Source organism: Epinephelus fuscoguttatus, linkage group LG12 (genome assembly GCF_011397635.1).
Source record: "Epinephelus fuscoguttatus linkage group LG12, E.fuscoguttatus.final_Chr_v1".
NCBI classification, from domain to species: Eukaryota; Metazoa; Chordata; class Actinopteri; order Perciformes; family Serranidae; genus Epinephelus; species Epinephelus fuscoguttatus.
This window is the reverse complement of record NC_064763.1, coordinates 41452816-41471453: the sequence shown is the minus strand read 5'-3', so window position 1 is coordinate 41471453 and position 18638 is coordinate 41452816. Positions and strand designations below refer to the sequence as shown.

Here is an 18638-nt window from a genome sequence, read left to right as displayed (position 1 = left end):
CTGGCTCAGAGTTAGCCAGAATACTATGCTGCAGATATCTTTTGATTCTTGTTTCCAGTAGAAAGTTTGTCTACTTTATGGTTTCTTTTGGTTTAAAGCTGCAGCCAGTGTTTGGTGCAGACATTTGTTCAAAGTTTTAGTCCATCTGTTGCAAAATGTAACACTCTCCACCACAAATTTAGACCACAGAGCACAGAACAAGTCTGTAGTAAGAGCAGCATGACACTCTTTCTGCTCTTGAATTCAGGGTGCGATGAGCCAAACTGCTCTGTCACACAGATACTCCCATCCTGCTCACTGGTCCTTAACCAATTCTTCACAGTTTGCACATCAGCGTAAAGGCTCCGACTTTAAATCTGTGCCTCGCAGAGCAACCCTGGGTTCATATTTTTCAAATTTGACTATTCTCTCTGGTACCATCCCCGACTTCCACGATCACACACATATTCCGCTAAATGTGCTGCTCTCAGATGAACTCACATTTCTCATTTCAAACGAGGATCCATTTGCACCGCATCACTGCATTGCAGATGTAGCGCTCTGGGTTTCTCCTAATATATTGTTTTCACAGTTTATTTTCAGTCTGAATTATGGATTTATGCTATCCTCGACTCAACCCAAGTTGTAAATATTTTGTTTGTCCTTCAGCAATCAAAATCTGCCGTATGTTGTGACTGTCATCAAGCTTTCAGACAGGCTGTTATTCTGGGCACATTTTATTAAAGTCTTATCTGTAAATGGTTTCTAATTTGCATACTTGTCCAGATGAATCACATTAAGGTCAATGACCATGCTTATGAGTTGATTTAAACATGTTTGAGCCAGAGGCAAAGCTGTGGCCACGAAAAAATGCATTACAGTAGGTGTAAGAATCAGATAATACAATTCCTCCTCCGGTGACTACAGTGACCTGGACACTGCTGATCTATAGAGCTTTAAGTGCTGTTTACAAAACGACAGAATCAGCAGTTTTCATTCAAAAACTGGACGTACTTTGGAGTCAAGAAACGACCCGCAATTTGCTGCCTAATTGATTTTTTTCACTCATTTATTGAACTGTGTAGACCCACAACTCTGCAGACTTCAGCTCTGCAGAAGCTGCTTCCTCTGTGCTTTTCCATGGCATTGACTTAAGTTATGCTCAGTCGTATAGCCCTGGGTACCTGAGCTTACAGTGTATTTAGCCTGCGCCATCACAGCTAAGTGTCAGATGCAGAAATCGCCCGTCTCAGTCCGCTAATGTGACAACTTACCAGGCTGATATCCCACTGAGCATCCGAGAGAAGTGAGAGGGTGCTGGTCATTCACTTTTAATCAGAGACTACATTGTAGATTATTAGACTGGTATTATTATTATTACACTTTTTTACTTTCACATATTTTTGTAATTTATTGTGCCTATTTTTCTGATGTTTCTTCGTAGTTAATACTAATAATTAAAGGGCTGTTCTTACTGTGTTTCCCTAAAGAATAAAACTGGAGAGAATGTTAAATGTAGCACCTTTAAACCGCACATTGTTTTGGGAGCACGCCATCAATCACTCCATTCAATGTCACACTAATGTGAATCTGAGGAAACCTCTCGTTGGTCGTCAAGCAGCTTCTACAAAATCTCAGTCCCAGAAGAAAGGATGATGGAAGCAAGAATCCTTGATGAAGAGGTGAGGGACACCACAACAGTGATGAGTAAAGAGATGGATGGATGAATAAATAGATGATATTGGGAAAACATTTATGGTGCTGATGATTTTTCCCCCCACAAAATGAGTTATATGCACCAATGAGATGACCGTAAAATGGGACATGCAGCAAAAACACGGTAGCCCTCCAAGAGTCATGAGGGATTCAAGCAGCTACTTTGAATGAAATGTAATGACCCCTGTGCATTTTACAGCCCTCAGCATGGTGGATATAAGTTATTTTGTGGATGCACAGCATCACTGCCAGCATGCAGCTTCAAAACAAAGGTTTGCTCAGAGAAAGAAATGGGAGGAGAGTGCAATGAAGTGAAGCATGAGGTTTACATGGACAGCAAAGCTCAAAATAACCTATATGCACCATGGCAGGAAGGAGATGTATGTATGGGACTATAAAATGCAGAGAGATGATGAGGACAACTGGGGGGTGGTGGGAAGTGAACGCAACAACCAACCTTGGTGAGATATCGCATCCTTGCTGCATGAAGGCACCCAGGGAGAACCACAGGCTATTAAATATCCCAAAGTCGTTTGGAGGGTCTGGGGGGCTCTGAGGGTCTTTGGCCTCATCGTTCTCGTCCAGATGCCACTCGTAAGGGCTGAAACGGCTCACCAGGAAGAGCACCACACTCACGCCGATATAGGCAAAAACTATACACATCCAAATCTCATAGGCCAGTGGGTCCAGGAAGGAAAACACCCCAGGCTTGGACTTTTGAGGCTTCTTAATCATAATGGAGATGCCCAAGCTCATAAAGGGCTTCGAGAAGTCTATCACTTCTTCCCGCACCAACGTTATAGTTAGAGGAGCCACGGCTATGTCAGCTCTCTGTGAAAATGGGAACAGGCACAGTGGGAGTTAGTCTCACAGAACAAACAACCAACCAAAGTGTAACATGTTGATTTAATGAAGGAAACACCCATAAACCCTAAGTCAAACCAATAACCATGACTATATGTAAGTCACTCTGTCTTATAATCACATATGCATGCCCAGGCACTCATCCTTAAAGTGGATTCATGGAGTAAAGAGATTGGACACGCTGAAATGCGACAGCTTACTGAATAGACCCGTGATAATGCCTGTGAGAGGGATATCTGCCATTTGAGAATGAGTCACTCAGCATTTGTGTTGGCTAATGTCTTTGTCTCGATCCAAATCTCCTCCATGAATCAAGCAGAGGGTTGGAAGACAGAGGTGGAGGAGCTTATGTAAGCAGTCCATGAAATGTGAATCAGCCTGTTAAATTCACCTCCATCAGATCCTCTGCAAGTGCCTGACACGCTTGTCAATTAGCATCTCACTGCAGTGACTGAACATCAAAATATTTAACACAGATAAAGTTAGGAGTGGTCTCAGCCAAAAGTGTCCAGTATTCTGGATGAAATAAATATTGCAGAGGCGATTTCACGTATTATCATCTCTCTCTGTCTCAGCTATGAATACTGGGAGGGCTGCAGGAGAGCAGAGCAGCCTGTGAAACAGCCATAACAGCAGAAAGTACAGGTGTTAAACTGAAACAAAAGATGCACTGAGAAAGTGTTTGCACGCAGATTTTTTTAGATTCTTGTCTGCGCTGTCTTGTATTTTTTCAACATTATTCATTCAGCAGCCGAGGTCTCATAAAAGATGTGAATCGTCTTGTTAAAGCCAGTTCAAGTGTGAGTGAGCTGCATGATAAAACCAGTCTAGGTGATTTTACAGTTGAAGAAAGGCTTTCCAAAACCCACTCTGCCCACTCTCATTAAAGTGCAACATATCGATATCTATTTTTACTTTGGTGTTTGGTTGCATGACTGAAACTAATAAAGCTGGATATTTTACATGGTAGTAATCACACATAATATGATCATATGATTTATTTTGACTACAAATGGGCCGTGTGACTTTTATAAAAACCTCTCGTACATTCAAATGTGGAGGATGTTTTGAGACGTTTACAATGCTTTACAGTAATTTGAATAAATAGGGGTCAAAGTAATAATCTCAAAGATTTTCATTTCAGTAAAAGTCACTATCACTGAATGAGGTAACATGATGGTGACTGAGCCTGTGGCCCCACTGATCAAAGTACTGCAATATTCATATATCTGCAGTATTACAAACTGGGTGTCAAGAGTGCAAACTGAACATTTCTTACTGTTGCAGCTTTACATTAAGAGCATTTAACTGGCCAAACCCAGCTGACCTTTATTATGAAGGGGTCACAGGAAATGCAATGTGTTTTCAGTGACCATAGCACTCACAATTAGCAAAAATTTAAGAAGACAATGGTTATTTTCAGCATTTGTTGACAGTGGATCTGCAGACGACAGGCTGCACACCTCCAACACAGCGAGGTAACCAACTCCTTTCACTGTGTCCTGCTGTCTGCAGACTCATGCCATGTGCAGCCAAAATTAGATCGTGGTTGCTCACAGAATGAAAGAAAAAGGCCAATTATTGCCTGACTTCTTGCATTTGTTGTCACCACCAGTAACTGCACGTGTCACCAAATAAACCAGGACTGAAATCTTTGAGACTGAACAGTTAACTCCCTCCCCCTTATGAGCTACACAGGTGGACTGACACTTACCCCATAAACCAGTTCACCCACCATCCCGTTCCACGTCTTGGTCTCTGGATCTCTGGCTCCGTACTTCCCATCCGGCACTACCGACAGCTTATATTTTATCCCCACATGTTTTGCAATTTCAGAAGCTAAATCGACACAGTAGCCTTCATATCTGTCATTTCCATCCATCTGCATATAGTTTTTCTTGTACATCACATACGGAGCTTCCTGTTAATTAGACATAATTTTGAGTTCATTGCAAAGAAATACACACATCCACAGTGGCCAGACCTCATGTTTCACACAAGGCCGTGACTAGTACTGTATGCATGCACACACACATGCTGGGGTGACACACAGACAGATGTGGGAGACATACAGAGACAAACAGAACAGAGGTTAAGAGGATCTACGCAGCATCAGTTACAGGCATGTTACTGGGGGACTCGACAGACTAAAAAAGCGGGCTGCTGCTGGAGTAAAGAGGCCAACCGGGCCAGCGGGAGGAGCGAAGCATCTAACACATATAAAGGAGGCAAAGCAGGATGTCAGGGCTCCCTCATGCTAACCTCATCCGCAATCTAAATCTGTGAAAATGGGTGATAGGCAGGGGGTGGCATGTGCTTTGCGTCAGCGTAGCACAAGGAGGAGGACAAGCTGAATGGAGCACTTTTCCAGTTCATGAAGTAAGCGTCAGTGACAGCAGAGAGACACATCAGAAACACAGAGTTACTTCATCCGTCAAACAAATGTTAAGCGCAAAAACGCGTGAGCCACGTCAGAAGAGTAGATGTATGACAAAATAAAAAGTCATACTGGTTCTTTTTATTCATTACTATTGTGACAATAAAATAATCTGCTTGGTGTGTTGGTTACATCATTTCTGTTACATCACCTCTGTGCTTTAGATTTGAATAAAATATGCAACAGGTTTGCCATCAAACTTTTTTCAATTAAATGATATCACCTTGAGAATATTCATCAGTGGTGATTTACTCTGTCACATGGCATTAATATGTTTTCCAGAGGTTCTTTACTAACACTGAAGAGGACCTATTATGCTCATTTTCAGGTTCATATTTGGATTTAAGGTTTCGACAAGAACACGTTTACACGCTTCAATGGTCAAAAACACTTTTTTTCCTCATGCTGTGCTGGAACGCCCCTGTTTGAGACACTTTAAGACCACCTCCTGAACAAGTCCAGTCTGCTGTGATTGGTCAGGGTTTTTGGAACTTCCATATCTCTGCGTTTCTGCACCGTCAGTGCAGCTGGGGAATGACAGTAACGGGGAAAAAGGGGCACTTTGTACTGTTAAAAATCACCAAAAAAAAGCCTGAAACACAACTGGACATGTTCCAGCAGGAATATGATCCAAAACTGGGAGAAATTAACAACGTCACCAGCCACAATTACATGTTTCCCTGACATGAGTGCGTAGCTTAATTTAGCAGATTAGGCTACATAATGTAAACACCTGCAGTCGCGTGCCTGGAGCAGATGATCATATAAAAAACCCCGGCACGCTATGACATCATACTGTAGGCAGAGGAGAAAAAAACTGTTGGAAACGGGGATTACTTCCAAATATGTTCATTATTTGAAACTTTGGCCATGTTTATCATAACACTTTATGAAAGAGCATAATAGGTCCCCTTTCAAAGCCATCTTAAGAAGAGACTGTTACGTGATGTTTTCACAACAGTTTTACTCCTTTGTTGTTCAAACTCGTCTCCCGTTACCTTCTCTTCCACTCTGCAGTCATGTACAATGTTACAACAAAACAAAATGAAAGAGTCGCACCCTGTAATAGCAGGATGGCCTTTCATTAAACATGGCGTTTTACTTTAAAGTTATGGGATGCAAGAAAAACAACATGACGTTAATGACGTGACTGTGATGTATCTTAAATAACAGTTGTTTTATTCAAATCAAAGACATGCCTGGCAGTGAGAAAACAATGCAATGGGACTACTCTTCTGTTCTCCCTTCCTCACTCACCTCCTCACTGTTGTACTTCCTGCCTGGTCATGGAGATAATGAGTTACTACACACTGAAATGAGAATGCATGACTATTACATTCTGAATTTGTCTAAGATGAAAACATAATAGACAAAGTCAGAAGGAACGAGAGGCCGTGGTTTTAAATGTAAGATAAGGCGCACCTTATCTTACATTTAAAAATGGCTGATGATTACTGACCTGTGGTAACTGTCTGTGACTAGTCTCACTAGCACTGTGCCTAACCCTGAGCCTGGTATACTGGGAGCACTGGTTTTCGAGAGACCTGTGATAGATACATTACAATTCAGTGCCAAAGTAAATTTGAGCATAGACATAAACAGCCAGAGGTTGCAGCCTTCGGTTGTTTATGTCCTCCTTGTGTGCAGATCATTTCATGTCTCCAGCGAGACACAGCTGATTCATCCCGGTGCCACTGACGGTTTACTTAATGAGAGGGAAACATGTTTACTTACGTATGCACTGAATGTGAATACGATGGTGTCTATCTTTATAGTTATCATTACCAAAGCCGTTATTGTGACGTCACTACTACAACAGCCCACCGTAATATAAAAAAACCAAAATGCTTTGGCACCCACACGGATACAGTTGAAACACTCTTTGTGAATCGACTGTTTCAACATGTAGTGAGTGGATGGAAAGCAACTCAAAATAAAATAATTCTACCCTCCCAGGACAGATTGCAACAATGGACACCTTGACCTTGAGTGGCAGAAATCTTAAGGTGAAACACTTAAAACCTGCTTGAGAGTGTACCATAATAGTAGTGACCACAATTGTTCGGTTTTCCACAGAAGAGGACTCGTTGGTGACCTGCTGATCCATTATATATACAAATTTTTCGTACTCATTCCAGTAGCCGATCTGAAAACGACACAAAGGTTCACATTTATTAAAGGAAACAGAAAGACATTGTTTTTTTGTTTTTTTACAGTAGAGCCTCCAAGTACATGTGAGTTGGTCGGCTCTATCTGTAAAGCAGGAGACAGGCCTAGTGTTGCCTGATGTAGGATTTTATAAAAAGCTTGTAGTGGTGCTTCTCACTTCACCTGGGCTACACTTCAGCAGAGTAGGCGTAATCTATTCCTGGCTCAGCAAATGCGCTCTTACATAACAAGAAAGCAGCACCAATAGAGCACTCGAAGACTGGTAAAATTAATATAAACCTAATAGTCTAAATGTGCCTTATCTAGCCAGTGCAGTAGGTTGCTCTACTGTTCTATTAATACTACACATAGCACACACAGTATAATCTAACACAAAAACAAACACTGGCCCGTGTCTACTGGACCTGAGATGATTCCAGTGGCGGCATTGTGTTTATTTCGGTTACACTCTGATGTATTCAGCCAAGAAGAAGTCGACGCCTCCCACTTCTGGTAGCTATGATGCACAATACTCACTCTGTTGTCACTGCAGATTGTCTGCAGATAGTTTGGATGTGCAGGCCGCCGTGATGTGTGTTGCCTTGTGAGCTGAACTGTGTGGACAGTATGGGGCCATCTCCTTTCTGGTGCCAGCTTTTGTGAGGACCTTGTCAAAGTTCAGGGTCGGGGAGCTAGCCAAGCCACGGCGTTGTCAGTCTGAGTGTGTTTGTTTTCAGAGACTGCTCAACATTGTCTTTGCCTCTGGCCTGCCCAATTACAGCAGAGCACCAGGGGAGCATGTGGGTGTATTATCTTGAGATATGCCATGGTAAAAGTTCAATTGAAATTAGAAAGTTATTCCTTTTTGCTGCCAAATATCATTGTCAAAGTGGTTTCCAATTTGTTTATCAATAGTTCTCATTATTAAAAGGAGGAAAAACTTGTGGGACATAATAGAAATGACCTTTTAGCTTCCGAGCCTCTGAGGAGGCAGGTCGATGCATGTGTTTGTGAGCTGACTCGTTTTAGTACGTCGAGCTTACAAGCTAATCAGGGACAGACAGTGTTTTGTTAGTGGTATTGAAGAAAAGGACCAAATCACTTAACATCTAAACTAACAGGCATTGACACGTCTTACAGCTGTCGTGCTAAATAGCTAAATGGCTTTTCTGAGTGAGTGCACTTCTCCCAGGTTTGTTTGTTGGCTCATTTAGCAAGCCAGGGTGCAGAACAAGACGTGTGTCCATGCTTGTAGATAAAACGGACACACTGAACGCTCACGTGTGCTGCAGCTCTTTTGCATCCATGTCTGCGGCTGATATGTATTCAAATATAGCCTCACATAAAATGTTTTTATTGGCTACATTACCAAAAATATTTTGGATACGGAGTTCCTCAGTTGTCCTCAGAGATCAGATCTCTAAAGTAAACACGTAGCTTCATATCAGCTGCTAGTGGGATCCAAGCTGCCACAAGAGCTGCTAACCCACCTAGCAGCTTCATTATAGTGAAGTGTTTTACTGTCATGGTGTTTCCTGTCCTTGAGGAAATCGCTGAAAACTAAACTGAACTTCAAAAAGTCACATTTCAATAAACACATATATGTCATAATACACAAAATATTAGCTGATTATAATCTTGCAAAGCGAGCCCACAAATGACATTTTGCTTGTTGTCTGTCTAAACTCCAAAGGTGTTTGCTTGATGTAATGTTAAGTGATTGACAGTTCATTCAGGCATCAGCATGAAGCCTTCAGACACCAGACTGGACAGATGCACCACTCGCTGGGCTGTAAGTGTTTTCAGCATCAAATTTTAAATCTGGAGGCACATGGCAGCTCTTTCAGAAATACCCAATGTCTTTTAAATTATCAACTTTAATCTGTTTCTGAAGCACTGTGAGGCCCTGCAGTAGCAGTAAAGCCTCATTCTGTAGCTACAACATGCAGTTTTAATAGCTACTGGTGATGTTTCTGAGTTTTGAGCCATGTCATCATCTACACTGCCGCTCCCCAAAGGTTTGTAGATTGGTTTAGCTTCCATCTGCAGGGCTCGACTGATTCTCGGTGGATGTTTTCCAGATTAGAATCTCGGAGGGGATGTGCGCTCACATGATTTGGGCTGGCTTTGCAAGACTGGGTACTGGCAGCGTCTGTCCAAATCAGAACCAACCCTACAACTTGTGTACTGCCAACATGCCACGAGGAAGTAAAACCCCTTTCACTGAGCTGCTTTAAGTCTGTTTCTATTTCCGCTGATTTAAAACATGTAGCGCTAACATCTATATCATATGCTATTACACATTAATTCAGTTTTGACAGATGTTTCCGAGGCTGTGTGCTCACTTACCTTCCTGGGGCCTACCGGCTTCATCTCGTACACATCAATTGTGTAATTAGACCGCCGGCCAAATGTGTCAAACTGGATGTTTCCTGTCATACCTTGTACTTGGACCTGTGAGGCAACCAGAAAAGAATGCTAACACGCTCCTTACATGCATTAAGTGAGCAAATTCCACATGAAAACAAACTATATATGCCGTCAAACGTTCTCTCCAGTGCTTTTTCATTTCCCAGGTGTGCCGTCTATTAAATACATATTTCCAATAGCATTGCAATAGTTTTTATACTCTCAGCATATTGGTGAGGCAAGTGGTGTGGCATGCAAATTTGGAGTGACTGTGAGGTTTGGTGTTGGACCAATCAGATCAATGTAGAGGGGTGACAAGTCTGAACATTGTACAAAACTGGTGGAAGTTAGTTTTTTTGGGGCAAAGGAAACACTGCTTTCACTGTTTGCTGAGGCAAAGAGATGAAAACAGGTGATGTTTAAAAATAACTTTGGTTTAACATGCTGTGTGGATCAAATATGGTGCTGGAATTGTAAAGTGTTTCAGCTGTTGTACCATAAGGATAAAATCAATTACTGTTGCTTTTGAAGCAAAGTAGAGTGAAGAGCGATACAAAGCTAAAGATTAAACTGCACAGTAAAAAGCAGAGCTGTTTACAGAGACAGTGGACGCCCTTGGTCTTACCATTTTGAGGGCTCTCTCTATGTCGATGCCTTGGCTCCAGGGCACAGCGGGGTTGGCCAGGCAGTCGCCCGCACTCCCCCTGCGAGACACATCCACTCGCTGGCGCCGAAGGTACCGGAAGGCCTCCGCGATCACGAGGATGGCATCGTGGGTCAGCGCTGATGTGTACTGAAACAAAGGCCACAAGAAACCCCAGTGACGCACCACTGACATCATGCAGACTGCACTGCTATCAAAGCAAGGTTATCATCTCTGCAGCAGCACTCGGTATACACAGAGAGCAGCGCTACTGATGTAACAAGTAAAAAAAGAATCAAAGCATCACATTATGATTGACATGAAAAATTGCGCGAGTATGTGAGACGCTTCTGTTCAAGGGCGAGCAGGTGACAAGTTATTTAAGCAACGTCTCAGTGAAAGACTCAGCAGAGTTAGTACCTTAAAACTTGGAGGAAGAGAGGGAGAGAAAAAGTGTCTTTGAAGAATAAAATGTAGCATCGGCGGCTTTGCCTCACTGACCTTCAGTGGAGTGTTTTTGGCTTCTGGAAATTCTCTTTCATCCAGGCGCTCCCAGCGCTGGAGGAACTGCTGGACGATGGAGCTGTCTGGGTTGATGATCTGGAAGCCTGTGATGTTGGCTCCACCAGAAAAGACTCTGTCCAGGCTCATGTTGGAAAAACCCTGAGAGCAAAGAGCACAAGTGGCTGCTAGTGGAACGAGGGATCATTAGCAGCAAAGAAAGAACTGCTTTAGCGTGCCCATCATTAGCCTATAGTTCTGTTTAATTACTGCAACCAATTGTTAGTCTATCGTAACTACACATTGAGATGTTTGACTACACTACAGAGAGTGTTGCGTTTCTTTGCACTGCATTGCATCACGCTGAGCAGTGTTGTTCTGGGCTTCGTTGGATTGTTTCATGTTGTGAGCGCTCACCAGGTTGGCGAGGATATAATGGTATCCTCTGCTGTTTTTTCCCGAGGTCACCACCTACAAGTCGCAGGAGGAGACACACAGTGAGTCACATTCACATCTCATAACACTGAGAACATTTGGAGGGCTGAGATTCAGAAATGACAAAGACCTTTAATTTCACAACACAGAGTGGTTGGTAGAAAGAAAAGGGGAGAAAAGACATTTTAGAGAGGCATTTGCAAAGGCGAGATGGAGCGAGTGAGCACATTTGTACATTTGTGTGTGTTTGTACGAGACGCACACAGAGAGGGGAGAAACTGTGATGACAGCACTTGTTCCTTTCCATTAACTTCAACATGTAAAATAAGGTCAAGACTCCGGCAAACCTCCCTCCCTCTCTCTCCCTCTCCCTCTCCCTCTCCCTGCAGCTGCCTGTGCTCTACAGTCTGCCTCTTCCTGCTCCGCCCGTCTCAGTCGCACACTAGACTTAATTAAACCCAAAACGTTGTACAGCACCTGTCTGAGCGAGCAGACACAGAGAAAGCTGCACTCGTTGATTTCTTTTAAACTTATCCACCAGCCAAGCCTCCCTCTCCCTCTCTCTCTCTCTCTCTCTCTCTCTCTCTCTCTCTCTCAATTCTGATTCTCCATCGCAGAGTACGAAGCTTCAAAAAGATACTGTGGGGGTGGATAGATGCTTTTTTTCCTCCCTGTCTTTTCACTTTCTACACTCCCCCACAGTTTTGATATAAGTGTACTCAGGCACTGAAATCAGCTAAATGTTAAATGTCCAGAGTGATAGTGATATCATGTTGGAGAGATTTTATAGAGGACTTGAATACAGATGAGAGATTTTTACAACAGCACTGAAACAAGGACATGCATCCCTGTGGTATATTTCTAGTGCTATTTCCATATTTTTCATTTCAGCCTGGCGTACAGTGATGTAATATCTGTCCAGTTTCTTATTCAGTGCATGCAGCCTCACACCTGTGCACTTCAAACTCCTCTGCTTACCCCCGCCTTAATGTCTCGTAATTGTCTCCAGAGAGGGAATGTCCTTGATGCTCCAAGGTCGGCCTTCCGACCGGCTTATACACTCTCACAAATTTCTACAATAAATCCAATTACCCTCCTCTGAAATGCAAAAATGATTTCATTGTGTTCGACATTTTGCACCTCTCACCGCTGACTCTCAAAGGCCCCCCCACATCCTGCGTTTTCCTCATAAGCAGAAAAATCCTGGAAGCTTTTCTGCTTATTGTCTCCCAAATTGTCTTGAAAAGCTTTTCATTTGTAGGAGTGCAGCAACACAGTGAGCACTTAATGAAGCTGCAGCGCCTGGAGTGACTGGCTGCAACTCCTGTTTGTCACCAGCACACTCAGGCAGAAAGCACAAGACTTCACACTTCTATATGAGCATCCAAAACTGACACCTCAACTGCTGTTTCTGACTGAAACCCCGTTTAGCTGTTAGAAAATAAGCAACTGTAAACATTTATTGCTTACTGTAGCTAGGAGGCACACGGACACAAATAATAATGTGGGAGTGTTTCTGTATTTTTTTGGCTTTCTACTGGAGGGGTAGAAGTTATAATGAATGCCAAGAAAGTTCATAAACACACGGCATGTTCCCTGGTTTATTAAACCACAGCTTGGTGTTAAATGCTACGAGCTTCTGCAGCCATGATTCAAAGATCTCAAGTTCTTTACTCTGAAATTGAAGAATTAATGTAAAGCTGTGATGTAAGCGAATGTATTTTAGACTTTCACTTGCCCCATCTGTCTACTCCTATGAAAAATGTCTGGGGGCGCCACTGCCAAATGTTCATATTGCCTCTTCGTCATTTCATATACTTCCATGCACATCTCTTTGATAGATTTACCACCTGGCTTTTGTGTCAAATATTTCTTTTCAAGACAACCTGAAAATGTTTTGACTTGCATGAAGAAAAAAAAGGAAAATCCCCTGACAGCTGCATTGGTAGTCATCTGGTCGGCAGCGAGCACGGAGACTGACAAGTATTCTAAAGTCAGGATATGGTTGGTAAATCAGAAAAAGGGATGATATGAGAGGTGGTATTTGTTTGATCTTGTTTGTATTTACACAATCTATCAATGAGCCAACACCAAACTAAACTAAACTAACTAAAGTGTCCATAATGACAACAGCTAATGATTAAACCAGAGTGAAATGATTAAGTTCCTTAGAGACAGTGGTTTCAAAAGAGGTAGCCAGATGAAACCACTGAAAATCTAGGGTTGGCACACCAGTGATTATGCTGTTGCATGTTCAAAATGTTGATATGGAGAGTTAAGGAACTGCATACTGATATACTTTGGTTTCTTATTTTATTGTTACTTAATTCATTAGTGGTTGTAGTTGGTGAGGGCAGTATGTGTATACGTGTATATGTGTGTGTGTGTGTGTGTGTGTGTGTGTGTGTGTGTGTGTGTGGGTGTGTGCTTTTTGCCAATTAAATTTTTTAAAATGAATTAATGAATCAATATGCGGCGCTGTGGTGCAGTGGTTAATATCGTCGCCTCACTGCGAGAGAGTTCCTGGTTCAATCCCGAGATGGGGGGCTCAAACCCCGTGTTGGAGGAGCCCCTCAGTGGGCTTCCTCCCACAGTCCAAAGACATGCAGGTTAATTGGTAGTCTGGCGTGACCAGCCTTCCTTACTTCGGAATGGGAGTCTGGGGACATTCGTCTTTCGTTTTGTAATAGAAATAGGCGGGGAAATGCAGACCACGTGACGGCGTTGCCATAGGTGCGGCACGTGTGTTACATGTAACAGAGACGTTGCAGCTCTGCAATATAGCTGAATCAAATGAAATCATATCCATTTTAATCTCTTCTTGCGATGCACTGAACACTTCCTTTTCTGGTGTACTACGGACAACAATTCGGGGAACAGCAATTCTGGTGTAGGCTAACACAGAGGTGCTGATTTCATATTTCGTATTATTTATTTGCACAGTATTAAAACAATTGGTTTTAAAAAACAGATTGTGCAGGTGAGATGAAAAACTCCTTAAAGGGTTATAAGTTACCTCACCTAAATATTCAGTAAAACAAAAAGACAAAGATTTAAAATTGCCTTTAAAATAATCAGTAAGATACAATATAGTACCAAAAATAGAAATATGAATGCTGATGCATGCTTTTATCTCTTGTCGTTTAGACTATTGTAATGCCCTGCTCTCTGGTCTTCCCAAAAAGACCATCTCCAATCTACAACTACTTCAAAACTCAGCCACATGAATGCTGACAAAGACCAGAGGGCGGGCGCACATTACACCAATTTTAAAATCACTGCATTGGCTCCCCGTGTGTTTCAGGATGGATTTTAAGGTTCTTTTATAGTTTTTAAATGTCTTAACGGTCTTGGGACATCTTATTTATCTGACCTGCTTTTATCATATCAACCCTCGCGGATCCTGAGGTCCTCCGGCACCGGCCTTTAAATCGTCCCAAAAGTGAGAACTCAAACCCACGGGGAGGCTGCATTCAGCCATTATGGCCCTCACTTATGGAACAGCCTGCCAGAGAGCATCAGGACTGCAGAGACTGTTGATGTTTTTAAAAGGAGGCTCAAGACTCACCTTTTAGTTTGGCTTTTAACTGATTTCTTCTACTCTTCTTTTATTATCCATTCATTCATCTTCTAACCGTTTCATCCTCTTGAGGGTCGCAGGGGGGCTGGAGCCTATCCCAGCTGACATCGGGCGAGAGGCAGGGTTCACCCTGGACAGGTCGCCAGACTATCGCAGGGCTGACACATAGAGACAGACAACCATTCACACTCACATTCACACCTACGGACAATTTAGAGTTATCAATTAACCTAGTCCCCAATCTGCATGTCTTTGGACTGTGGGAGGAAGCCGGAGTGCCCGGAGAGAACCCACGCTGACACGGGGAGAACATGCAAACTCTGCACAGAAGGGCTCCCACGCCCGGGATCGAACCAGCAACCCTCTTGCTGTGAGGCGAGAGTGCTAACCACCACACCACCGTGCCGCCTTCTTTTATTATCTTTTATTTTATTTATTTATTTAATTTTATTTATGTTTTCATGTCTAATTTTCGTAATGATCTACTTTTAAATCCTTATGCAAAATTATTTTTAATTTTTAACTTTTTTAAATGTTTAAATTTTCTAAATCTTTAATTTTTTATGCATTTTATCATTATTCTATCTTATGCTGTTTTTATCCCATTGTCTTTTAGTCTTTTAGTTTTTAGCTCCAGTCTGCCCGTGGGGACGCCGTCCTGGAGATCCCTTGGCCCCGGAGGACTGAGTCTACCCCGGTCTGTCTGGGTTGGAGTGCTCCCTGTGGCCGTCCGCTGTGGCGCTTCTTGGTGTGGATGAACTCCCTATAGGTGGTTTTTCCTCACCTGGTGCCTCAGTGCCCTGCCATGTTACTATACTGACAGTTAGAGAGTGCTCTGTGTGTGTGTGTGTGTGTGTGTGTGTTATATGTGGGGGTGGGAGGGGCGGGTTTTTCATTGTTTTTCTATCTTGTGAAGCACTTTGAGTTGCATTTTTATGTATGAAAAGTGCTATAAATAAAGATTGATTGATTGATTGATTGATAGGTGGGTGTAAGGCAAAGCTAATCAGCCGTTGGTCGCGGAAGTACGGAAGTACACAGATTTGGATCCAATCACATCACTGCTGCTGGGAGCCAGCGCTAGTTCTATTACAACTTTCCTATGGGAATGTCCACAGACGCCAGAGTCAGCCAGTGTGCTGATGTCATCGGCGTCTGTGTAAGAGAGTCTCTATGTGTCAGCCCTGTGACAGTCTGGCGACCTGTCCAGGGTGTAACCCGCCTCTCGCCCAGTGTCAGCTGGGATAGGCTCCAGCCCTCCCGCGACCCCTAACAGTGCTTATGGAAAATTAATGAACAACCAATCACAACTGACTGGTTGAGCAAGTTCTTGAAATATCTTAGCTGAGGCATATGCATCATTCTGTTCAGTAAACCCTCTGAAAATAAACTAAGTCAGAAAAATATGATTATGACTTCCAAAACACAAACCAGCTACACACCTAGAGCAATTTTTCTGTCACAACATGAGCAGTAGCCTACACATGTTCTTGTTAGGGATTATTTCATTTGGTTTGCTGTGGCATTTGCTCCATCCCTCTGTTGGCAGTGCTGTTCTGGGAAAAAAGAAGCATCTGGGCATAACAAATATTTTTAGGATCCTCATGCTCCAGTTTCATGGTCCCCTGGGATAATCGCTTTTTGTGAGTATATGAAACCACGGGGAACCTGAGGTCAGGCACAGCCGTCACTGAGAGAACCACACTTTTATTGTCACAGGAGTCGTATCTTCCTCTCTGTCAAAATCCATTTCTCACAAAACAGCTTCTTCAAACAGCTCGGGGGAAAAGAAGACCCGCGGCCTGTAAGCGAGAGGGAACCTGCAGCACTGATTGTACTGACTGGCTCCTACATTTTTAATGCTCATTGAAAGGAAAGGATAGTCTCAGTGCCATGTCCTGTCATCCTTTTTCAACAGTTAATGTGCTCATCTGGTGACAGTCTGAAATGGATCTGTGATAAATCCAACCCAGAGGGCTGAATCATAAACAGCTACCACAATTTAGCTGGTTTTTATGATAATCAGTGGGCCCAAAATATGACGTGTCCTTATGAATAAGGAAAGGACAACTGTTATATTTTCATCTTAAAGGTACCCTGTGGAGTTTTTCACCACTAGTAGCACTTGTAACCCTCAAGGACACACAAAACTCCAAAAGGCACCTTTAAAAGTCTTTGTGCTAAGCTAAGCAAACGAGCTACTGGCTGTAGCTTAATAATCAACAGACAGATTTGAGTGTGGTTTCAATTTTGTCCCAGCAAAATATCAAACTGTTCCCAACTGTAGAGCCCAAATCCAAAGTTGTTGTCCAATCTTTGTACCAGGACTGAGTCCTTAACGCTGCAATTAAAAATAAAACACAGCACATCATCTTCCAGCCCCCACCAGTGCAATACAAATAAACCCAGCACACACACTCCTGTTACATCTTTACATCAGTATTCACCTCTCTGTGGACGATATAATCAGAAATATGGAGCCGTCTCCTCACGCTGTGGAGGAGCCAGGAGGAGGGACAGACAGACAGAGCAGTTGTCTCAGGTCTCAATTATCTTTATTTGTCCATCCTCAGGGCTCCTCCTGCCCGCCTGTCTGGACTCGCAGGTCTGTCTGTGCCGTTTGAAGCAAGCCCGAGCTGGGCCGAGCTGCAGGACGATCAGCCTAAATATTCCTGTGGGAATCGACTCTAATTAAGCAGACTGGAGCCACAGTCCTGCGCAGAGCTGGATGTCTGCCCAAGTGCCTTCAAGAGGATTTGACTCTCTTCCCACTGATGGAGGCTTCTCTTTGTTACAGTGATTTGTCATCTGCCTTCTTCAGAACTGGAACGGGCATCCTAAGGTTGATGACTGTCCCTTTCCACCAGTCAACTAATTATTGTTACGCTACTCGAAACAGGGCATAATGTGAGGAGGGATTTTGCTGTCAAAGAAGCACATTGAAGAAAGAAAACACAGCAGAGGAAGGACATGGCTGTGTATCAGTTAAGCATTACTTCAAATCCCCTATTGTTCACTGGACCTCACCACAAAGCTGAATCTTTAAAAATAGCTGCGCCTCATTATTAAACTTCTACTTCTAAATACTGAATGTCCTTGCTGTTTTCTAGCCTTTTTAGCCGCAGGTATTAATATTTAAAATGTTACTTCGTGTAAAAACATTACCTTCATTCTTTATTGAATGAATTTGGTGCAATACAAGTGCTTTCATTGCCAGTCTTGTTCCCGGGACCGTGTGCAGTCTGAGGGTTTAAGCGGCTCTCTGCTTTCAGCAGCCATCAGCTACACACCTCTGAAGTTCACACAGTCTTCTTATTGTATGCCAATTTCAACAAAATAAAAAATGTGTATGAAGTTGTAATGTCCTTACTATCCTTGTTGCAGTTGTGCACTTGCCAACTCTCCTGCTTGCGCGTGTTTGATGTTGTTTTTCATTTTGGGTTGGTTTTAACTCAGACTTCTCTGGGGTCTCCTTTGGATGCCCGCGCTACAAAGAATACTCTACAAAAACTTCCTCTATCACAGTCCAGTTTTTCTCTTTATTTAGAAGCCATGTTTTCTTTGTTTATAATGGAAGTTCAGAAAAAGGAAAAGAAGGGCTCAGCACACAGCTGTCCTGTTGTTGTTTTTGTGTTCTTGCAGGGCGTTATAGTGCATGCTGTTCTGTCACATTTTTATCCGTAGTTCGAGGTGAGGTTTCATATATGGCAAACTATCAAGGGCAGCGTGGAAAAGAAAGGAAAGAAGGACAATGCAAAGGATAAGTGAACAGAGAGTGTCCTTTCCTGATAATATAATATACTGCATATTTGCTCCCTAATGTCAGTGTTATCTATTATTTCAGTAAAGCCTGAGGTCGACTTATCAGAGCGACTGTCATGTTCCTCGTCATGTCACCATTGTTAGCACTGTTTGCACCATTAGCA

The 18638-nt window shown here is 42.8% G+C and overlaps 1 protein-coding gene across 5 annotated transcripts in view; it reads right to left on the bottom strand.

Annotated features, from left to right (window-relative positions):
• gria3a (glutamate receptor, ionotropic, AMPA 3a) overlaps positions 1 to 18638 on the bottom strand; it is a 95659-nt gene that overhangs the window by 22843 nt on the left and 54178 nt on the right. For 4 of the 5 annotated variants that reach the window (XR_007450519.1, XM_049591140.1, XM_049591138.1 and 1 more), the window contains exons 5-11: positions 11115 to 11168; positions 10698 to 10859; positions 10179 to 10346; positions 9494 to 9598; positions 7035 to 7142; positions 4274 to 4480; positions 2153 to 2526 (exon numbers count right to left, since the gene is read on the bottom strand). Coding sequence is in view for 4 of the 5 variants with exons in the window: in XM_049591140.1 (XP_049447097.1) it covers positions 2153 to 2526; positions 4274 to 4480; positions 7035 to 7142; positions 9494 to 9598; positions 10179 to 10346; positions 10698 to 10859; positions 11115 to 11168 (1178 nt within the window). In the remaining variant the exon portion in view is untranslated. Of the gene's footprint in view, positions 1 to 2152; positions 2527 to 4273; positions 4481 to 7018; positions 7143 to 9493; positions 9599 to 10178; positions 10347 to 10697; positions 10860 to 11114; positions 11169 to 18638 lie in introns of those variants that run through there. The other variant, XM_049591142.1, reaches the window with a different exon arrangement.